The sequence below is a fragment of the Protomyctophum bolini genome (genome assembly GCF_963924005.1).
Source record: "Protomyctophum bolini genome assembly, chromosome: 21".
In the NCBI taxonomy this organism is placed as follows: Eukaryota; Metazoa; Chordata; class Actinopteri; order Myctophiformes; family Myctophidae; genus Protomyctophum; species Protomyctophum bolini.
Window position 1 is genome coordinate 17,657,315 of NC_137882.1, and position 24,200 is coordinate 17,681,514.

General features: G+C 41.8%; 1 protein-coding gene and 1 long non-coding RNA gene across 3 annotated transcripts in view; one reads left to right on the top strand and one right to left on the bottom strand.

Annotated features, from left to right (window-relative positions):
- The window catches only part of LOC308336388, a 668,236-nt gene that overhangs the window by 511,293 nt on the left and 132,743 nt on the right, over window positions 1-24,200 (bottom strand). The window lies entirely within an intron of this gene.
- plod2 (procollagen-lysine, 2-oxoglutarate 5-dioxygenase 2) overlaps window positions 1-24,200 on the top strand; it is a 36,798-nt gene that overhangs the window by 6,715 nt on the left and 5,883 nt on the right. Inside the window, exons 2-14 of one of the 2 annotated variants that reach the window (XM_080794066.1) lie at window positions 6,897-6,988; window positions 7,212-7,348; window positions 11,028-11,191; window positions 13,028-13,140; window positions 13,351-13,414; window positions 13,657-13,754; window positions 16,242-16,343; window positions 19,019-19,144; window positions 20,036-20,157; window positions 21,186-21,290; window positions 22,123-22,248; window positions 22,883-23,024; window positions 23,816-23,878. In XM_080794066.1, coding sequence (XP_080650192.1) covers window positions 6,897-6,988; window positions 7,212-7,348; window positions 11,028-11,191; window positions 13,028-13,140; window positions 13,351-13,414; window positions 13,657-13,754; window positions 16,242-16,343; window positions 19,019-19,144; window positions 20,036-20,157; window positions 21,186-21,290; window positions 22,123-22,248; window positions 22,883-23,024; window positions 23,816-23,878 — 1,454 coding nt within the window. The remainder of the gene's footprint in view (window positions 1-6,896; window positions 6,989-7,211; window positions 7,349-11,027; window positions 11,192-13,027; window positions 13,141-13,350; window positions 13,415-13,656; window positions 13,755-16,241; window positions 16,344-19,018; window positions 19,145-20,035; window positions 20,158-21,185; window positions 21,291-22,122; window positions 22,249-22,882; window positions 23,025-23,815; window positions 23,879-24,200) is intronic. The other variant, XM_080794067.1, reaches the window with a different exon arrangement.

Consider the following 24,200-nt stretch of genomic DNA (forward strand, 5'->3'; position numbering starts at 1 on the left):
GTTCAAGGTTAGACAGTCCACTGAAGCAATAATATTTACAGGAAAGAAGGAATTTGATAAATGTCTTTACATATCAACGGAGGAGAACCTGCTATACAGGACAGGGTCACTGGGTTCGTTTTACACCTGTAAACGTGTGATGTGACAATAAAGATTCATCTGATAATGATCCTGATTCTCCTGCTACATATGGGTTTGTTCTTAATCTGCCGCATAAGAACAACCTACACACCCTGTATGCTGTATGCAGTGCAGATAGTTCATATTGCAGGAGTAGCTAGGGTGATGATGTGCCCCTGGAGTGGTTCGGTTTGCATGGCTTGCTGAACTACAATTTAGCTGTTTGGTGCGCACCACAGATGTACATCACAGCTGGATTAAGCCCTTCTGTGTGTACTAGGGATGAAATCGACACAGGCCACTTCCTAGTCAACCTCTGTAATCTAAAAGTTAAACGGCACTGCTCCACATTTCACATTCCTTTTAATGAGTCAAATTAATGGAGGACGTAAAACTACACAGAAGTGCTCAGTGGAGAGCAATAATGAGCAACGGTGGCAGCTATAACGGTATAGTGCACAAATAGCTGAAATCTCCTGCACAGTATGACAGGCATATTATATAGAACGTATTTGAATGGTCCATGCTTCGTGGGAAGATGCATGTCAGACAGAGATCCACCTGTTAAACATTATTCTATCTCTGCCAAACATATGGAAGGACTAGGAAATGTTGGCTGTACTCTAATCTAAAACAGCTGGCTGTTTCTTGGCCAAACACCAATTTGGTGTGACTTTGGTTGGACAATGTGTGTTTACTGGGACAGTACCAAAAAATGCTTGATCTTGCAGCAGGAGTTGGTGTTGGCTTGCTAAAAGCACCTTGCGGACGAGGAAAGTTCCCTGTCCTGTGTACATTCCCCACGAGACCCTTTTTCCTTTCTGTACTTAATGCTTACTTGAGCAGAAGCCCAGCCACTGAGTCGGAGCGCCTGCTCATTGAAGTGTGAAAGTTTACCTAGACGTCCGTCATAGAGAGAGAGAGAGAGAGAGAGAGAGAGAGAGAGAAAGAGAGAGAGAGACAGAGAGAGAGAGAGAGAGAGAGAGAGAAAGAGAGAAAGAGAGAAAGAGAGACAGACAGACAGACAGACAGACAGACAGACAGACAGACAGACAGACAGACAGACAGACAGACAGACAGACAGACAGACAGACAGACAGACAGACAGACAGACAGACCGACAGACCGACAGACCGACAGACCGACAGACAGAGACACAGAGACACAGAGAAAGAGAGAGACGCAAGGACTGGATAAGAAGGGTGAACACGTTTCTTGGAGAAGAGTTACTGTGTTGTCTGAGCTGCATTCCTCTCCTTCTGTGGGCTGTTCATGAACGACTGTCAAACGAACACCGACTAGACGCTCATCCTCTGAAAATGTGGCCGGCTAAAATCCGCCCATTTTTTTGTGTAGCCATTTGTCTCTCAGCCTCAGTCATCACTAGAGTGATTATGGTCTTTCTTTCAACAGGTTCAGTGAAAATGACAAATTGTCAAAGGAATGGCAAAACTGCCAAAAGCTCTTGAGTTGTAAGTTGTAACGCCTAGTTAGATAACCTAGCCAGCTAGCTGTTAAAATTGTAGTTTGCATTTGTCCAAAAACTTCTCTCGGCTCTCTAAATGAAACAGTGAATCAAGTCTTTGGATTCCTTTGAGTCTGGGTTATTTCTAGGGGTTTCAAAATCTTGACTATTCAGATGTGAAATATCTTTAGGGGAATATGGGAAATCGAAATGGGAATTCACAAGAATTATAGGGACATTTTGAATTTGAGAAAATAGAGCTTAAGGAGGAGACTGGGGGTCTGGCATGTTTACTTTAACTAAGACTAATGGACCTCCTTGACATTAGTGTGTATACGTACTGTAAAATGTTTGTTTTCTTTTCTTTTTAGGATTTGTTTCCATTCAGTTGAACTATTCAAATCAACTTGTGGAGGCTTGAAACTTGCTTGCCATATAGATAATTCAATCACTTGAACTAATAATAATAATAATAATAATAATAATAATAAAGTGTATTACTGCGGCTCATCATAGGAAAAATAAGACAAATAAAGTCAACAGGGCAGAGCCAAACAAAAAAAAGTGTCCATTGGTCAGTGTAAGAAAGCGTGAGAAACCAGGTTATGCTTAGATTGTCCTAGCCAAGTGTCACCAGAAGAATGCGTCATCAGAAGTGTCTTCTGTCTCGTTTCCATTAAATCAAAGGTGGTTTGCATGCCGAGGGTGTACTTAACTGGGTGCCTGCATGTTGGGATGTACTCTTGAGGCTTCCCTGTTTATGGCAAGAGGGAAACGTGTGGTTCAATGAGTTCAGGGCAGGGTTCATGGAAAGGCTAATTGGTGTTCATTCTAAATGTACTGTAGAATTTAGAGGAAAGTGCTCCCCTGATGCCATTGTCCGAGGGAGACATTTCCCTTGCTTTCTTGCTGCTATAGGAAAGCATCCCATCAATTTGAGGCATTAGCAGATGCTTTTATCCAAGGTGACTTACAAGTGCAAAATTAGAGCAAATGGCATGAACCCTAGACAACAAACATAAGTTAATGTGAATGTAAGTTATTGTAAATTGTTTATCTCACACCCATCAATTGCCCTGATGCTGTATTTGCTGAGTGGCATAACCTGGACACATTAGCTCTACCGTTAGGGGCAAGACAACATGCATGCATTTCCGATATAGTGGAGCAAGAAAAGCAGATGACCAGGAGGTAATCATGGCGTCACGATATAACGGACTCGGCTGTGAATTTGCATGGGAGTGACGGAGTGTGCGAAAGGCTGCGAAAAGATCAATTGGCTTTGCTCATGTCCTTAGAAACCCCCGCCGCACAACACTGCTGATGTCATAACGGTTTACAATGGCAAACTTGGCAGGAAGTAGCATTAAAGTTTGCTGCTATCTAGAGAAGAAGTAGAAACTAAGAAGAAAACATATAATGTGCCAATAAGGCAGAGCTAGGGACACTGTGATGTAAGCAACACAACAGCTTCAGCTAATCAATGTATAATGTGTTAGATTTTGGTATGCCGATTTGAATACTATATTGACTATTGTAATGTCCACTGATATTTGATTTGCACACATACATTGAACACATACATTGTTAACTGTTAATAATTAGCTGTTACTTACATCAGTTTATCAGGTCAGCCTGGTTATTATTTGTAAATGAATGTCTGACTTCATCATACAAGAGTGTCACACAAAATAGGCAAATAGCTGATTGGCCATGTGGTTAGAGTGTCCGCCCTGAGACTGGGAGGTGCACACAGGCATTGACCTTATCATATGCAGACAGTCACAGTAATTTTCCCAAATTTGAGCTGTCTATTACCGTTTTTGTCAGCTCTGTTTCCACGGTTGCATTCCCTGCAGGGAGTGGGCTCTAGGATCTGTAACAGTGGCGGAGTTACTGCACATGTACGGACACCATAGAGTTATAATATATCGTCATGGTTATGGTCCCCGGACCAGTAGCTTGGTTGTAGTTGTAGTACTAGTATAGCAGTAGTAGGTTGTACTTGCAGTACAATGCGAGCACAGGCGGCAGACCTGGCGCACAGCTACAAAGTTATAAAGGTTTAGGACTGGAACTGTGTCCACACATAAAGCAGTTTATGAGCAGAGCGGCGCTTTGATATCATCGCCATACTAGCACTCGCACCTGCACGCAGAACGACACGTGCAATATTAGAATGAACGTGTTATTATCAACAATAGCTTAGCTGCAACAATGTAAACATGGACTTCTCTGGTGCTTGTTGTGATATGATTCGACGCCGGCTCGTAAATGACCGGGTTGTCACACACACCGCACACGGCAACACGATTAAATCAGCAGCTCCTCCAAATGTGAAACTATGCATACGAAGCGCATATCAACCAAAAAGCCTGCATATAGTTTTCCTGCACACATCCCCAGGTATGGAATAGTTTTTGTTATTTTCAAACAAATTTGAGTCCGTCTGTGGGTTTTATAAATATTGAACCAATGAAAGCTATAACCACAAGAGCTTATGAATAAATAATTATTATATATTAGAACCATTGGAACATATTATTTTCATGTTCCTGGCAAGGACAAAAGGTTAAGATATATACAGTGTCTTTTCTTTTTGTCAGTGTGATTCTCATCCCATATTGTAGGCTTGCTCCCACACAGCATGTACTGTACTGTACAAAAAAGAAAAGAAAAAAAAGACGATGATGAAGATGAAAGCAATGATTTGTTTGATTTATGGCATGTCTTCTGCTCACGGGAAATGACCGTAGTACATAGGATTTAGAATAAACAACAGCCTGAACTTGACCTGGGCTTCAACTTTGGCACTATGGTAGTTTGGGGGCTGGGGGGGTATATGTAGCAGCTCCTGTTACTACGAAAGCAGTTGTTCGGCTGGGGCGAACGCTGAATGTGTTCTCCAGATGTAGCGGACAACATCTCCCAGCCAATGCTGCTCCGTCGTCTCGCTCACGTTCAAGCCAAGGCATGCGTAACGAGAAACAAGAACAGGGACACACCTGAGCTTATGGACTCCGTCCTGGGCTTATTACGTACGTATCTATCTGCCAGGCGGACTTCCGATCCACCCAAGGTTAGAAGCAGACAGGGATCCACTTACAGCCCATTATGGGCCCTGCGTGTCAGAGCGGTACTGGAATAGCCATCAGAGCGATGACAGGGCCACAGGCGAGACAGGGATGAGAGAATGGCTAAGGCCCACAGACGGGAAATGGAATGGAAATGAGATGCAATGGGGCTGCGTGTGACCTACTCTGTGTGGGTGGGTGGGTGTGTACTGCAACTTGTGTTTTGTTGCGCTCTGGACGGGACCACTAGCATATTTCAAGCAATCCTCAAGTACCCCGCCCAAGCATAGAACAAAGTAATTGTTGGGCTGACACCAATCCATATTTCATCAATAAATAGACAAACAAATAAAGCCCTATTTTATACTTATTGACAATGTCACCAAAAAGTAGTGAAACATGCCTATACAGTAACAACATGCCCAAAACAGGGATGCCAGGTTGAAAGTAGTTACATAGGTCTGTCTGTGGGTTTTTACAACTTTTTAGTCATATTTAACCAATTTGAAAGTATTAAAAAAAATGTTTGTGACTAAATAATAACATTGGAACACAGTCCTTTCCTAAAAAGTAATGTTTTTGGTCCGACATCCTCATGGAAGGTGCCAGCGGGCAAATGTTCAGATCTACACATCTGCCGGAGTCTTTCCATCTGCATGGACTGTGAGATTGGCGGTAAAGTACAGTAATGAACATGATCAAAGTGATGATCAAAATCAGGCTCTGATTTAAACAAGCTAGATTTGAGCAGACCACTATAAGGCCTAAGTACTTCACTAGAGCTTTTCTCTTTTTTGTTTAGATCTGGAGTGTAGAGAGAGAGAGATAGAGACTGATATGCTGCAGTCTCGGGACAGAATGGAATGGGGGGCATTGCGATTAGGCTACATAGTAGTAGCAGATAGTGGTTGACTTACTATCTGGCCAGCTCCTAGCTGGCGCACACCCAGAGGGTTTCACTTTTAATTGAAGCCTTCACGAGGCACAGGGTCGTGATAATGGGCTTTGCCTCTCATTTGCAAATGTCCAGTAAATCATTTATGAGGGTATACTGGAACATAATGCTGCATATTAAATATATGACCGAGTGGCCTTAGAAACACACAGAACCTTTATTCTTGAAGTGGTCCAGTAAAACCATATTAAAGTGTCATTGACCTACTTTTTTGTGAATTACCGTCTTTATGTCTGTTACACATTCTGCCAACAAAACCGCTATAGAAAAAAAGTTGGATGGCAATTTGAAGAGATGCCATGAAGGAAATGGTATTTCCTGTTCACAGAATATGGCTGTATATCTTTAAGATCTTGGGCTGTTGACAGGTTAGAGCCTTCTAATCAAGGCTCCACCCAGTGTATGATTATCATACTGGGCACCAGAGGCGAAATGTGCAATGTAGAGTTTGCATGTAAAATGTGTTCAATCATTTTTTTCCCCCGCACAAACTTGCTTTCAATTAATTACAAAGGTGGTGGTGAGGGGTTCCTTGTCCCCCCCCCCCCCCCCTTCCCCACCACCAACAAAAAAAACTATTTCCACTGGGTCTTTTTTGGTGTTTGTAGAGATGAATGTAGCTAAGCTGTGTGTTTAGCTTACATTTCTCTGGGGCCGTTTGGTAAACCTTATAGATGAGTGACGACCAGCACACGGCGGAGACCCGCGGCCTCTGTAGCTTCAGATTTGTTTTCATAAAAGGCCATGGTGCTGATTTCTTCTTGGTCTCAGACTTCTCACAACCTCAGCACTCATGGCCCTAGCGGAAATGTTCTGACCTGGTCGAAGAACTGGAGCTCCTTTAACTCGCAGCCTCGCAGGTTGAAAGAATGTGTTTGTTTTCAAGATCCCTAGTGTGTACAACATGCACTTTCATGTTTTAATCAGTTAGAGACCTGTACTGTTATACGGGTGTTCCTTACAGTTCAGTAAGATGTATGTTTTTGTCCAGGCTGATCCAAGCAGTTATCAACGTGTTGACATGGGCCTGAGGTTTGGTTGGGATATGGTTTGCAGAAACAGGATACCCACTACTTCATAAGCGTAGAACAACATTTTGGTAAAGCTCTTGTTACGGAAGCCAACACATGGGCAATAAAATGTCCCCAAATTTGCAATGGGAAACATTTTTGTACACCAAAGTACACCGTACACTCCCTGTAATTTAGCGAACTATCTATATGTGATGATTTTTATTTGTGTTGCCTTAGTTTACGGAGCTAAATGTTGTGTCCCCTTACAGAAAATCTGCTCGTCCTAACGGTTGCTACGAAGGAGACAGATGGCTTCCGCCGCTTCATGCAGTCTGCAAACTATTTCAACTACACTGTGAAAGTAAGTTATGGCTCATCTATTCCTGTTCTACCATTATTACCATGAACTAACTGCAGTACAGCGCACTCACGTCATCGCCATGGTATTTCCAACACCGACCATGCTAGCCTGAAGAATTTGGCTGTCAAGGGAAACAAAGTGCCATAAGGCTGCAATCAGAAGAATGTTTATCTATTTTATGATCCAACTCTAACACTGCTCCCTAATGTTTTGTGTGCCATAGGTGTTGGGGATGGGGGAAGACTGGAGAGGCGGTGATGTGGGGCGGTCCATTGGTGGAGGGCAGAAAGTCAGACTACTTAAAGAGGCCATGGGGGATCTGGCTGACCGAGAGGATCTTGTTATCCTAACGGTAGACAGGTATGTTGGATTATTTAGTACGTACGCAAACTACCTCTTCTTCAGTAACCCTGCAGAAGTATTTCCCTATTCATCAATGAGATTCCCAGGAGGATATTCTTTGAAACACTTTCAATGATGGATAGGTTAGGCAAATGTCCCTCTGGTTTTTCCAGATTGGATCCATGTGTTTGTGGGTGAGTCATCTAATTAGGTAAAACAAAAAAGGAAGGTGGTGAAATTAGCTTTTTTATGGTGTAAATCCTGGGCATGGAAGTGAATGAGCAACACTTATCCTTCCCTCAATACCCACCATTTAAGTCCCCATGAGCAAGGCATTTAACCCCCAAACTGCTCCAGTGCAGCTGCTCAGTGGCCAACGGTATAATACCATACTTTTATGTACGTCTATGTACTGCATTGTGTTTTATTTTTATTTTGGGGGTGGTTGCATGCAAGGCATCTGAATTAGGGTGGTTGTATTGAACGCAGTATTGTAAATCTAATCTGATTGAATCTGGTAGACGATCGTTATGGTTATAATTTATATAAAAATGATCAAAGTTGGACTAAAGGTCGAACCCTGCTGGTAAAGCCTCATTTAGGTTTGCCAAAAGATCTACACGCTAACAAAGTGTCGAATCATGACCCGCTTTTAGCGTGCAGATCTGGTGCGATGTCATCAAATATACAGGCGAGGACAGAGAAGGACAGACTTTATTTATCCCCTGATGTAAATGTTTGATTTGAATATTTAAAACAGTTTTCCTTGGTCTATGAGGAATCAGGATAAAAGCTTTAGAAGCAAACAACCAGGGACCTCCTCTGAGAAGGAGGCAAACACAGAACCAACTAACCAAGGGGTCCAAAGAGTCAGAGACAGAACACAGACCCCTACGTGCGTGCAACCAGATGGCTACTTTTTTGACCCAGCTGGACATTGTATACACTAGTGGAACACGTGCAACTATAATTTCACATGAAGACTGGATTACAATGCACTTTGAATGCACTATGGATGAAATATTAGTATATTGCACATCCAAGATCAGTCTGACATGGGACCAGATTGGACTTGGATGTGAATAAGCAGGCCGCCCTAAATGGTGTATTTTTTGGCAAGTTGCAGTTTTTGAAAGCCGGCGTTTGTTTGTTTTGCTACTCTGGTTGTAATTAAAAGCGAGCGAAAGAGAATACAGTTTTAGTGCCATGCAAAACCGAGAAAGATTAACATTGGATTTTGTTTCACGCTGAATACCCTTGAACAACAACAGAAGTAGCAAATATTTAACTACTGTACTTTTAATCCTATCCTGTTGCTAATGAAAGAATGACATAATACACATAGTTTTGGAGTGAGTTTTGCGTTTCTTTTCTGTTTTTTTTTTCTTTGAACATGAATTCTCCCCCTGTGACATGCCAGAGGTGAATATGGGCTTCCTGCATGGGCTACAGTGATCTATTCTACAGCCCATGTTTCCTGTAGTTACAGTCACACCGGCCCTTCCAACTGATTTATGAAACACATAAAAATTACTGATCATCATCATTGTGTCCTGGGATTTGGGTATCCAAATGGGATTTGGGTATCCTTTTAAGGACTACAGATCCATTATTGAAAATTCTATCTGGAAGTGGCACCAATATGGGTATGAGTTTACTAGTTTAGTACCCAACAGCTTAATTGATACTTTGGATGCTTGTTGAAGGCTGTTGAATGGATTCTATTAGATCACAAGATCAGTTCACAACATATAAATCATTGTGCTGTCATTTATGAGCATTATCACAGGAAATTATAGGATTTTTATTTTTAATTAAAGTGTAAAGTGAAACAAAACCCTTTTAGCTGTACAGATCTATTAATTTGGAAATTGGAATCATTTAGATAATAACAGCCCCTAATAAGTGTTTTGAGCCCACGTCTGCTCAATGAGAGGTGTTTTTGCATGTTTATGTGGCAATGAACCAACCTCCACTCGTTCATGCAAAGGCCTTATTACGGAGTTCTCCGAGATATACGAGACGCGCTAATTTCACATGCAGGTAGCAGAATTATGAGTTTTCGTGGCCAACGGAAAGTTTCAGAGAGTTAATGTGAGTGGTTTAGAATAATAACAGCCTTACACGAGCATATTTCTTCGAGTCGAGTAGGAGATGATGGTGATTACGAGTACTATAAGCACTTTGAAATGTTGTCACACTGTTGCATATGAACCTTTGAAACGTAAATGATTATTTCTGAAAGGAAATAATTTGATCCATGCAAATTCCTTAACTTCATAAGAGCTATGGATGTCTACTACAGCAGTGTTATATACTGTATATAATGCGTTTTTGTGCCATTACATTCAAAGTTGTCAGAGAAAATTAACATATACCGGAAATTATCAATATCATGTCAATAGCCATGCACAACAAATGAAGACGGCACATCACTGTGCATTCGCAGCCAGAAGGTTGTATCCATGCTAGCCTTGTAATTCTATGCTCATTTGGATTGGAGAAAAAAAACAGGGTATTAATTATGATTTCTAGGCTTGCCCCTGAAAAAGCAGCAATTGTACAGGAAGTGCCTAGTACTCCGTAAATAAACAGAGCACCTTTGTGTCACTAGTCCAATTCAAGATCAATTCAAATATAGCAAAACTTTACAATTACCATGAGAACATAATGGTGAGGAGTATTTTTTTTGATAGGGACCCCCAGAGACAGCCATCCGTTCAGCATTCAAGGTGAACAAGTCACCAGAACAGATTTTACTAGACAGGACATTTATACATTCCTCTCATGTACAGAGAGGGGAGTTGTAAGAGCTTTTTTGTCCTTGTGACAGGAGTCACAGGACCCGACAAACCCCCCTCGGGCACAAAACACACCTGGCATGATACAATCTTTTAAATGGGAAGCTCTCGTGTATGGAATACAGCTGGCCTGATTTGTATATATATTCTTTATCCCACGATTTTGTAACCCATGTTTTTCACCCGGTGCCAATTGCCCTAAACTGTAATCCTGGGCGCTACTCTCCCTCTGCAAACATGGGGAGAGCCCTGAACTGAGCTCATGCTTCCTTCAATGCCTGAGGAGTGAGCAAGCCGCTTCTTATCACCTGACAGGGGGGAGTTTCCCCGGTAGGACGTAGCGCGTGGAAGGAACACATTATTCCAACCAGTTCCTTTCTCCTCCATCAGGATTACTGCATGATTTTTGTGAGGGTGCCTACTGCATACCCTGATTCGTATCTTTATAGAGGTTTAATTAGGCTGCCGTGTTACGTGGTCAGATGGGTGGGCCGCATTTTCAGAGACTATTTATTTTAATGATGATGATGATGATTGTGTTCCAGCTTGGATCAATAGAACGTTCCTATTTCATATCACCATGAAAAGTATTGTTTCAATATTTTAAAGAAAGATTACCATTAAAAGTGTTTTTTTACATTCATTTTGTAAGATTAATGTTATATTATCAATAAAATCTTAAGTGCTTTGTCAATTATTTGGGGGCCCACTTGCAATATCGTCAGGGCCCACCAGTGGGTCCCGGGCCCAGAGGATAAGAATCACTGGCCCTGTGGGTTTCTTTCCGTCAGTTTTGATTGAGGAAGCGGCGGTTTGTAAGAAATAAAAGAAAAACATTGCTGTAGATGATTTGAAAAATATGTTAATGATGTGTTCTCTCCACTCTGCCACTGTAGCTATGACCTTATCTTTGCCGGGGGACCAGAAGAGATTCTGCGGAAGTTTCAGCAAGCAAATAACAAAGTCCTTTTTGCAGCAGAAGGGCTGATCTGGCCAGATAAGCGACTAGCTGACAAGTATCCCTCAGTCCGCAGTGGCAAGCGCTACCTCAACTCAGGAGGTAGGTTCCCAATATAAAAAGCATATAAGTTGTTACCCTCTTCCTATTACTGTGGTAATATTGCTTTGTTTTATTTGCTTTTTAACTGAATGTTGATTTGTTTTTAGCCATGACCCCCTCTCCCTCAAGAGGCCTTGCCTTTTACCAGACTGATGCTGTAATTTTGTAGTTAATGAATTTTGTCATTATTGACTGCCTGGTTAAATAAAGTAAAATAGATCAATCGATAAATACAAACGGTACACTTATATTAGTGCCCTTAATATTTAAAAAAAAATCACTCGTGTGAAGTGAGGGGCGCTCTTAACATATCATCATACATCACATTCCGTACTCAGCCAATCAAATCATCACTATTTGGTACACACAAAACTGGCCAATCAAATCATCACAAATGTGGTACACACAAACACAAATATGGGCATAGGACGGGCACAACTTGAATGGAAGCATAAAGGAATGGCAACAGGTTTGTGTAATTTTTTAAAACACAAAACATATTTTCTCAATTATGGAAACATATGGAACTCATGGACTATGGAGCTCTAGATGCAATGGCCTTAACAATTTTAACAATTACAAATTCACACAAAGTGGCAAGGTCACTATCTTGCAATCTCTTTCAGTGTCTGAATTACTGCTTTCCTTGTGGTCACAAGTCTTTGTCTGATCAGAGGCTGACTTTGGCATTTGATTTCATTGGCCTGACATGCCTATTTGTGTTGGCCCCCCAATGTTCCACAGATTGCATAAAATTGTAGGTTTTGTTTGTGTCCCTAAGGCTACCGCCCAAGTAGCTGCTGGGGTCAGTGTTTTCACATTTTTGGCTCTACATTGTCACAAAGAGCACAGTATTTATACAAGTCAAGAAGAGTTGTGTGTGAAGCACGTGTGTGTCTGTGCCTGTAGCCAAACAAAAGGAGTAAAGGACAGACTGAGCAACTGAGTTGATTTTTGACAAAGACAGGGCTGCTGACCTCACATTTGATGCTGTTGCACCTTGACTAGCATGGTTTAAGCCACTCCAGTTTACTCAGCACAGGCAAACAACACATTTGCAAACTCCTGAAGAGTGTTTCATAAAGTCTGTAAAATCTGTTTGTAAAAAAACAGGCAAACACTTGAAATGTTATATGGGAGGTTTTGATTTTGGATGAAAATTATGGGGAGGAAGGGCTGTCATTTATTAATTAAATTATGTGCATGTTAAAATGTTCTATTCACCTTTTCAACCTTTCCAGTCACATACCATTTAGGCTATGTCATATCTATCCTACAGTTCGTGTTTACAGTGTCTGAGGCTTTTTTAATGACGGGACCCAAAAACTGCACAGACCAACAACATAGCCAAACCCGGCAATTTTCTGCTGCGGTCGATGTGCTTGAGCAAGAGAGGATATATGGGAAAACTGCAGTAGATGTTGCTGTGAGAATGAGAATGTATAGTAAAGAGGATATGTGAGATTCTACGCTGTCGCAGAAGCCTGGCTAGCTGTGAGTTCTCAGGCATTTGTGGAGATAGCAGCTTCTCACTGCTGCCCATGCATTGTTGCTCCCCCCTGTGGTCTGTGGGAAGAGTGTTGCTGCCCAGTGTTCATTTATCGAAGATTATTGCCAAAACTCACACCGGAAGGTTGTTGGATCACTGCCAGGGTGAAGTCTTGAAAGCAAAAGAACATATTTCATTGCAGACAGACACAGAAAGTCTGGCTAAAATGTAGGCTACTGTACTGTATATGCCCTTGTAAAACTCACTTCTTTCAACCTATACTTACAGTTGGACATATTTTCTTTACAGTTTGAAATGTATTTAACACTGTATGGTATAATTTTCAGGTATAATTGGCTACGCTCCATACATAAACAAAATTGTTTCACAGTGGAACCTCCATGACAATGATGATGACCAGCTCTTCTATACCAAAATATATCTGGATCCATTGCAACGGGTAAGAATGTTGGGTAGCATACAACAGCTATATTGTAATGTACACTGTTTTAGCAGCTCAGCTATAGCCTAGAAAGATAGCCAACCACATACACTTCTAAAACAGCTGAAAACACCTCTCCTTAGCAAACAAGCAAACCACAGGCGAGATATTAGGTGACCAGCTGTTTCATGTCTCTTATTTATTTTTACATATATATATTTTTTCCAGATGTCTCTGAATATGACTTTGGATCACAAGTGCCAGATTTTCCAGAACCTCAATGGAGCCATTGGTGAGTAACCACGACAAATTGATCTCATTGTGGTCTCGTATTTATAATCTTGTCGTTGGACCACATTAAACCGATGAACCTTTTTATTTATGCATTTATTTCATTCATCTACGAAAGTGTTTTTATAATGCCTAAGGGCCTGGTAATGCAGTATATCATGGTGAACTAATAAAAAAAACACGGGAACTGCAAGAAGATTTGTAGAACCTGGCCTGATCTCCAAAATGTTCCTGTCTTGGCAGATGAAGTGCTCCTCAAGTTTGGAACAGACCGAGTGAGAGTAAGAAACACAGTGTACGACACCCTGCCAGTGGTAGTCCATGGCAACGGAAACAGCAAAGTGAGTAATGATGCCCCAGGCACAACTTATACTGTACCTTATACTGTACATCAGTATTTGAAAAAAGATCACATTCGCATAATGGTCTACCCGGACAAAACCACACCCACATCCAGCGGCATGATATATTCATAGTCGGTTTTTGGCTTTTATGTTTGAATTCTTCAGCATCTGCTGCTGTTGCTGCTGCTTTCCAGCAATAACTGCAGAATAAATAAGCATGCATTCCTAATAATTACCTGGTCTACTGTATGCCTTAAGATTCACATCCAACATGCGTTCGTTGGAAGAAGAAAACAAAGAATTCTTTGGAACTCGGTTACTCAGTAGATGAGCAAGAGGCCTGGTTTAAAAATGTAGCTATACTGCGCCTTTCTCTATTCCCATTTATATAGTGAAAAGCCCAAAGCAGGATGTCTGTGAGATACAGTAATCATTCTCCAGAGAGTCTTGGCTGGCCTATTTTCCTAATCCAATTCCTCCCCCACTCCTCCTCCCCCTCTCTCACGTTTCCCACTCGACCACTAGCGACTGTTTCTGGTCTTGCTTAGTAATGAACCCTAGCCGCTGGCGCATCATGGAACCCAGCTTCCCCAGAGAGCCTCCACATCTGCAGCTGTCGTGCTTAACGACAGATCAGAGAATGTGGATCCCCAGCTGTCCACTTGTTCTGGTGTCTAACCCTCGGAGGAAAGTTATCTTCTGGGGAATGGGCGAACATCCTGAAAACTCAACAAGCTGTTTTATCAGTCTATAAAATTGCACTTGTGCAATGCCTAGCAAATGTATAAGCAGCCGTGAAGAAGAGTCAGCAAGTTATTACTTTGGATGAAGATGCAGTCTGCCTTGAAAGTTGTTCCCTCTACAGTTGTAAAGTTGTAAAATTTTACAGCTGGTGATTTTATGTCCCTCACCTCTCACATATCACTAGCAGCTAACATTTGTGTAAACATAAGGGACAATTTAGTACTGACATTCAGTGTATATACGGGATTCTGGTAATACTTTTCTAGGATTATCTTGAATTGGTTGCATCTAGAAACAATTATCTCCACCAGACTGCCAGGCTGCGGGCGGTTTTCGCTGTGGGCAATGTGTGTGTATATGTGTACTGCTAATCTCAAACTACAGGACCAATCAACGCCAAACTCTTTAAACGCCCTGCCAGTAGGCCAATTAAGGGAGACACCACCCGAATATTTTTTCCCCAATCCATCAATGACAACAATGTATTGAATGTTTTTGAATGCATTACCTCATGCCCACCGTCCCTCCAGAGTGCAATGCAATAAGGAGAGACTCCCATCGACACTTTCGATGGGAGATTTACATCCTTACGGTATGCAAAAATGCCAGAGAATTACAGTACTACATTTCAAGCACAAACTCAATACAAAGTGAAAGAGGGCCCGGACACAAACCACAAAATGAAATGCTGCTGGAAATGGTTCTTATTTCACTATTATCAGCAAATAAATACAATTGCATTATATTAGCTATATTCATCATGGAGTTGTTTTTTCTTAAATGCAGACATACTAATATATATATTGCCATTAAAAATGCACAAATTGTAGTACAGCAACACGCATAGCTCGAGCCCACAGCTGCAGCAGACAAGCAGGGACAATATAGACATCCGGTGGCCATTTCTGGCAGCCTGCCTTGTCTGTAAACAATGTATAGCCTACTGTGTATCAACATCATCATTATAATGTTCCCCAATAAAGGTGCATTTGGATACAGTTGAACTCTCTGAATTAAATTAACATTGAGGATTTATTGTCTCTAATGACACACACAGAAAGACTTTTGTATGTCTACAAGGCAACAGCTGCGTAAGAGAATATGCCATGAAGGCCTCCCTGAAGTCCTGCGCACGCACACGCACACGCATACGCACGCACGCACAAATGTATATGTCCAGGCCCAGGTTCTACACAAGATTAGGATTCCAATCAGAAACATGCAGTTTTTAGCACCTTCTCTGCATTATAAACTGTAATACCTAACATATTAACTATGGCATCTCAATATGAATATTTGCGAGGGGATATTTCAAAAGAAAGGGGCAATGGACATTCAAGGACTGTACAGCATGCCATTTATGCCTGGCATACTAAATACAAAGCAGAGAGATGAGTTATGTTGATGTTGAAATTTACAACAGACTTCTGAAGAAAAAGAATAATTGCAGTCCAGTTTGTCTGCATAATTGACTCAGGCAGACATTTATGGCTTCTAGTCTTGACCAGCATAATGTCTGTCTGGCCATCCCACATCCCTACTGTAAATCACTTGAGTAAATGACTATGGCAAGTGTCGGTGACCAAGCCAGGACTTTCCATATGTATTCATATGGTGAAATGAGCACCACTGACGCCAAACAAACAATAAGGCAGTTTTGCTTGTGTCTACTTCAGTACTTCAATTACGTTTTCTGGATGACCAACCATTTGCCTGCTCTGTCTTTTGTTACCCTTGCAGATTTACTTGAATTACTTGGCCAACTACATCCCCAATGCCTGGAACTATGAGAATGGCTGCAGTGTATGTGATGACAATATGCTGGACTTGTCTCAACTCAAAGTAAGTGAATAATACCAATTTTCCACTCTATTCTCCCTTTGCAGTCTGAAAATTATGCTTTGGAAGAATTCTCCCAAACCTGTAGACAAACATACTGTAAGACAGTCTTTTTGTATGTAAATAGAGTCAAAAAGCTAAGCACACACAACTCAACAAAAAATACACAGGTACAGCGGAAAAGAAAGGAAGTCTGTTCTGTAGCTCCCAGTTTATTTTATTTTAAGGGACAACGTTTCGACTGAACGCATCAGACTTTCAGACTTGAAGACCCACACGGGTGGAAAATGTTTCTTAAAATATAGTAAACCCTTTTCTGGAGCTACAGAACAGTGTGCAGACTTCCTTTCTTCTCCGGCCTTCTTGTATGTCTCATCATTTATTTATTTATTTGGCGCTGCACTGTGGCGACATGGACTAGGACTACGCTTCCGGCTGTGAATATTTTTTCCTGCTCTCAGGCAGCGCTTCATCATGAAGCGTGGTGTGAGAATCAGTGCTTTTTATTGTCCTCAGACCCAAAACATGCGGGCCCTTTGTCAAATGTCTTCCTCTGGAGAGGAGACTAATAAAGTATATCTCTATCTCTATCTCTATCAATCCATCAGTGAAATGACCTGCACAAACAGAAGTTTGTCCCATTTCAATAAGTGAGAGTACACCAGATTTGTAATGCGCACACTCCTGATCCAGCAATAACAGGTCGTGCACCCTCCAAACCGTTTGGACCCTTATTAAAGGAGCGTTAAGTACCAGTAGTGCTACTTGGGGAAGAGGAAGCTGTGTGCCGCTGCAGTGCAGGATATGGCTTTTGGGGTTTTTGGAAAGGCTTATTTAAAGGGGTGTCACTGTCGACCAGGATGCTTTTTAGTGGCCACCTTAGTATGGGATTTGTCCACAATGGTGAGTTACAGCGGTCACGTGGAAATTATGTCAGAGAGTTCAGCCAAGCCTGGAAATGTATAGACACAGCCGCAACTGTGTGGAGTATCTTTGGCTGTCAGAAATATGCTGCCTGCCTTTCCCTTGTATGGTTATGTCTTATTCAAACACGATTAAGTCATGCACGAGGACCAGAAATGAGGACGAAGCAGGGTTGTATAGGACATGAAATTCATATAAAAATCCTTGACATGGCAAATCAATATTGAATCTCCATGGCTGCACGTAGACACTTTCTGTAAACCTGCGAGCCCCATGAATGGCCTTGTGTGTCAGGAGTGCAGTTGGAGCCGATTCAATACAAACCTAACCTTATAAATGGAATCTCTGTGAAAGCGGCTCTCACTGACCTTCCAGACGCAGCACAGAACACATGCTGTTTCATGATAATGGCCAAGGCTGTTGGTGAAGCTATTTGCTTTTTGTTATGCCACTCAATAGCAGACTCTCGCAGCAGAGGGTGGAGGGATTCTGGGAGATTGGGGAAACAGACGGGATAAAGCCTGGGTCATTGGCACGGCATGTACACTATAGAGTAGACACGGGGCCTTAGCACAGACTCCAGAGTCCTGACCCAATATAATAAAGGGCTAAGGCCTTCCCGTCTGTGAGAAACGTCAGCCAGACCCCTTGTCTCTTGGTTTTTGTCTTTCTTTTCTTTCCCCCCCCACCAGTAATGATTGAGGTTTTAGGCACAAGGCTTGATGTTTTCATGAGTGCCCGTCTCTCTCTTCTCCCCGCCCTCTTTGCAGTTATTTTCCCCTGCTGCCTGTCAGTAACAATTTAATGCTAGCCGGACCCATGGGTGCCACTGCCCCGTCTTTCACCTCAAGCATGGTCATTGTGGAGCTCACAAATTAGACGGTTCTAGTCGGGGCCTTTTTCATCCCTGGTCCAGACTTTTTGCTGTGAACTGGTCAAGGGGAGGCCAGGCTGAGCTGTGTGGGCTGCAGCAGTGTGTCTGTGTGTCATGGGAAAAAGGCATTCTCTTCTGCTACTTTCTCTCGCTCTCTCCAGTTTTAACACTATACGTGGCAATCTGTATTACTACAATGTAAACAATATTTAGTAGGTAGGTTTATAATTTTGTTTATTTACTTTTTCAATCCGACAAATCATACATTGGTTTTACATCCCCTAGATACTACCATCTGTTTTTCAGAATCAAATCTGGATATTCTCAAATATGTGTATTACTTCCAGAACCATAATTCTTATATATATATATATATATATATATATATGTGTATAAATGTACACAACAGCGTACAAATATAAGGCTAGATATTACAGAATTGGAACCAGATCAGTGACACCATTAGAAAGACCAACGACAGTCAATATTAGTGCACGTGGCAGTGCTGCTCTTCTGTGTCCCAGCTGGTGCAGGGTAAACCACAGTACACTAAAACATAGATTTTGAGCTGAGAAAGCACACCAGGATACTATTGGCACCATTTTATTAACAAATGAAAACTATGAGCCAACATGTTTCTTATGTTGCTTCGTTAGATTAATGCTGTGTTTGAGTGTTTGCGGATTTATGCTACATCGTTCTTGCTACGCAGAAAAAGTATATCCTCTTAAAAGTAAACAATGCCTTAAAGAACCTCACTGATTTGTTTATGTCTGAGGTGAAATATAAAGACGCCCTTGATGTATGTTAAACAGAATGCCATTAACCGAGGTGTGTTGTTTGGACTAATACAAATCCATTTCTCACCATGTCTAAACAGGAATATCCAAGTGTGTTGGTGGGTGTGTTCATTGAACAGCCGACCCCTTTCCTTCCTGAGTTCTTCCAGCGACTGCTGAGCCTAGACTACCCCCGAGATAAACTCAACATTTTTATCCACAACAATGTGAGTATATGCAGCTGCTTGTCAGTGGTGGAACAAGTGCTCTGAAGTTTTGCTGTACAGTAAAAGTATGAAAAACCACAACATATAAATACTCTGACTGTTAAGTTCTGTAAAAAAAAATCAAAATGCTAAACTATAAAATAGGGCTGAATTGGTGAATGTATGTTTCCTAATAATCTAAATCATGGGTTTTCAACTGGTGGTCTGTGGACCACAGGTGGTCCATGGAGGTATTGCATGTGGTCCCTGACCATGAATTTAGTAATGTAGGAAAGAATTATGTTTCTAACAAACATGAGGACACTGCATTGAAGTTTGTATTTGACAGCTAACCAGGACAGACGTGTAGAATACTGAAGTGCCAGTCTGGCAGCTCTGTTTTGAACAAGTTGTAGTTTGTTCAGGTCTGCTTGAGTTGCAGTAAATGACGTATGATGACACGTCAATGTTATCATTTACTGGGAATTCGGACATAAAACAGAAAAGGGAGTTAGAATCTCAAGGGAAACTATACCAGATTGCCTGGTTGAGTCACCATTATTAGGAAATGTGTCCATAATCAATTGCATGTGTCTGCCGACACGACACCATGCCCATATCACCCCTCCAAACAACAGTGGTCCCCAGATTGATTCTCAGTTAGGGTCGTGGTCCCTGGTTAAGTGTTAAAGTATTTGTTGTTGTGTTGTGAGTTACCTCAGAGATGTGTGGAGTATGGAAAAATACAAGAGTAATGTAAAAGTAACAAAGAATTGTACTTAAGTAATACAGTACTTGAGTCAATATACTTAAGTTACTTCCCACCACTGTCTGCTGCCACGTAAAGTAGTTATCAATGTTACTTAGTTCAGGATACGTGTCTCATCCATTACCATTGGTTCTGTCTTGCAGGAGGTTTACCATGAGAAACACATCCAGAGGTTTTGGGAGGAGAACCGGAATGCATTCAGCAGCTTCAAGGTCGTCGGACCAGAGGAGAATCTGAGCCAAGGGGAGGCCAGGAACATGGGAATGTACGTGCAGTGCACCTCTCTCTCTCCTAAATGTACCGGCACCACACAGATGCTGCATCTCTGAGGCTCCGAGACAACACTGATTCATCCAAATTACGTTTTGCATGAATGACTTCATGAATGTCTGAAGGGGCTACTGAGCAAAATTAATGACAAGACAAAATGAAAATTCGCTTGGTGAAATTACTTTCTTCTACATTGCTTTCTGCAGTGGGTATTTATGCGTGTGCCGTGTAGAGTACGGAAAACATGTCCATTTATCTAATTTACAGCATGGTAATGCAGTTTCAAACATTTTAAACTTGTTCAACTAGTTGATCTACATCGTTCACGTTGTGAGCTTGTACAGTAGATTGGCTATTCAAAAATGATTTTCCAAAAAGGCAAAGAAGTTTAGGAATAAGGGGTATATTAAGGCACTGCCGAAAATAGGTCTAAATGCCAGTCTGCCACCACATGCAGTTCCTCTCCCTCAGTTCCTCCTGACCTGCAGGTGTTCATTGTAAACATAGGAATTAATGCCACATGTGACTGCAATGGCTGCTGCCCAGACTGCTTATGTCTTTGTGTTGCTACGACACAGAACTTATTATGTCATACACACATACCAGGCACGCATGCACGCGCACACACACACGCTCCAAGTGCGACGTTGCCCCGATTGCTCAGTGCTGAGTAACAGACGGTTGTCATGGTGATAGACCAACAAGGCCAGATAAAGAAAAGAAGGAGGATGTGCCTTGATAACACAGGCCAGCATGGACATAATGATGGGTTTATCAAGCAGCCTGTAATCTCCTGCTGTGCATTATCCTCCAGAAGCTCAAAGACACTCTCATTGTGGGGAGCTATCTCTGTAATTCAGCTGTTTATACTAAAGTATCTAATAATTTCCAACTTGTTACAGTGATTATTCTTAAGTATTTGATTGACTAGTAAGATCTGCCTGGCATGAGCAGGGCCTGTATAATAATCATTACGGTACTTTAACTTTCCCTGCCTGCGTGTACATCTTATGCTTCCATTAGGGATCTTTGTCGCAAGGACGCCGGATGTGACTACTACTACAGCATAGATTCAGACGTGATGCTGACCAACCAGCAGACACTAACGGCCCTCATTGAGCAGAACAGGTACGGTACAGACATACAGTATACTGCAGGAACCTCCTCCACAAAGCCTGTTGAGACTTTTATTTCACAAGTGGCAAAGCCACAGAAACATTACGGCCAAGGGAATTGGGGGGTTAAAAATAAGCGATTCTGGCTTCCTGTTTTTGCCCGGCCGCATGGAAACAGTGTCATGCCCTGTTGCACTTAGCTTGAAATGCCACTTAGGTCGCGTTATACAAAAAAACAAACATTTGCTGCCTTGTTTTTTTTTTTTTGCCTCATGATTTTGAGAGTGTTCCTATAAACCAGATGTCTTTGTGGCCGTGGCAGTGTTGTGACATGCTGGACCAATGGCAAAAGCCCTGCATGGGTATTTAAAGACGCGCCTGGGAATTCTCTGCTGTGGGAGGGATTTGTACTGTATTGTAATGCCTTTTGGGTATCAATGAACACCATAATTTACGCTACATGTATTTTCAATTCCTTTTCATCACGATAGCGTGAATTCCTTTCAACGTGGTTTGGGTAGTGGAGAGGTTCTGCCCATCCTTTTCCCATGCTAAATCACAGAAATGAACCAAATTCAGTGTGAGGCATGGCATCGTACAGTTGGGCCCCGATTTAATTTCCAGTACAACACAATATCACTGATGTCACCATTCTCTGAGATCTGTCACGTACTTGGCAATGTTTGTAACCCAGTGTGGGCGTGACGTTTACATGCAGCGTGATTTTCAGACCACTAAAGAACCCGGCACATTTTGATGACTGGCTGCCTGTGAAATTTCGCTTGGTTTTATCCATTCTGACAGAATTACCCCGTCTCCTCTCTTGACGTTCTCTTCCCTTACAGAAAAATAATTGCTCCCCTTGTCACTCGGCATGGTAAACTGTGGTCAAACTTCTGGGGAGCCTTGAGTCTGGATGGTTATTACGCCCGCTCTGAGGACTACGTCGACATTGTGCAGAGCAAACGTGTGTAAGTCATGACAGAGAGGCCTCAACCTATTTTCTTACGCCATTTTCTTTCTTGCAACTTCCATGATATAATCTTGTGTATCTAAAATTACCATTTAAATATTGTACATGTTACCCAGCAATGTTACGGAAAGCTTTGGTGTAAAACAATCATCCCACTTCTAATATGCGTGTAAATATAAAACCACCAAGACAACGACAGAAGATCAAATTTCAAGTCCAGTGGCTCCTGACCTTTTCTGGATCAGAGCCCACTTGAAAATCTTGAAAGTGCTGAACACGACAGCCTGGGTTAAGGCCTTGTATTATTTAATATTACAATTAATTATTTTTAATGCACCGTCGATTTATTGAGACTTTTGAGAGCGTTCTCAATAATGTAAATATAATCCTTTATTTTGGAGTGCTGCTTTTTCCACTTCGGTGGTATTTGAAGTTAGTTATATTCATAGCGGAGCACCCACTGTCTAAACAAAAAAGGAAGCTCTCCGGCTTGATTCTTACTTTCTATATCCTCCCCGAACGGCACTAGACCAGAACCCGTGGTCATCTGTGACCACGGGTCACAACGCTAGGAAGAATATGAATTATGGTCAACGTTCTAAAATAAAGCCCTTCTTTCTTTGTTTCTCTAGGGGTGTATGGAACATTCCGTACATGGCACACACATACCTCATAAAGGGCGACGTGTTGCGGAATGAACTCAAGGAGAGGAACTATTTTGTTTTAGAGAAACTGGACCCGGACATGTCTCTGTGCAGAAACGCCAGGGAAATGGTAAGAAGGCTCTGCCATAATCCTGGGGGGATTTATGTGTCTCATATAACACTGGTGATGTATGTTGATATTACAGTGAATTAATATGAATGTACTGCAAAGGAATGTTACAGTATAAACATGGCTGCATGTGGACCCAGGCCATTAAAATCATATGGCCTCTGGCTCTAGAAAGCAGAATTATGTATACAATGTCTGTTAATGCTGAAAAACAATCTATAGCTCTACCGTGATGAAATGCTGGCAAAAGTATGTGCAATTTGAAATGTGTTCCTTGTCTATTGTCAAGGCATGATCTTCTTCCGTTTATGACAGCCTCTGTGGTGTGTGTTGAGGTTCTCCCTGCCCCACTCGTGTCCAGACCTCTTCCACTTTCCTCTTTCTCACGTGAACAGCACAAGCAGCTGCAGATGTCTGATTGGCTGCTAAAATGGCGTTTTTTTGTTTTGTTTTGTACTTTTGTTTTGTTTGTTTGTTCCGTGTCTCTCCGCCATCACGCCATGACCTTCGAATGTTGACCTCTCAACCACTCTGCATCCAGCTCTGCGTTGTCTCGTTCACATGTCATCTGTCTAAACCCCCCCTCCCAGCATGTGTCGCTTAATAACCAAATATAACAACCGAAAATATACCGCTTCAGAGGGAATCTTGCTCTCCTTTTTCCACGTGCACACATTTTCTCCTCCTCCTGGGTTGCTCTGTATGTGACATACAGTATTTTTTGGCCTCCTCCCTCTGCCTCCGTGAAGACATGTTACATTGTTTACAATGGTGCTTTTTCTCCATTTTAGACCAGTCACAGAGAAAAAGACTCCCCTTCTCCGGAATCATTCCATATGCTCAGGTCCCCACAGGTCTACATTTGTTTTGATTATTCTATTTTCTTCTATGTCCATTTCCAATGGGTGCACACGATCAAAAAAGCCATTCAAATTGTATGGTAAAAAGTTAGCATAATATACTGTACACCTAGCCTACTGGTGTGTAAAATATTGCTGAATTTGATGAAAACCTTGGAATATTGAATAACGTCCATGGGTAGGTTTCAGACTATACGATAATCTTATTTTGAAACTCCCATGTGGAATACTCCTTCACATGGGATAGATATTAGAATAAACATCTCGATTTGAGTGCCGTCTACGTCTTTATAGAAGCATTCAGGAAGTCTGGCAA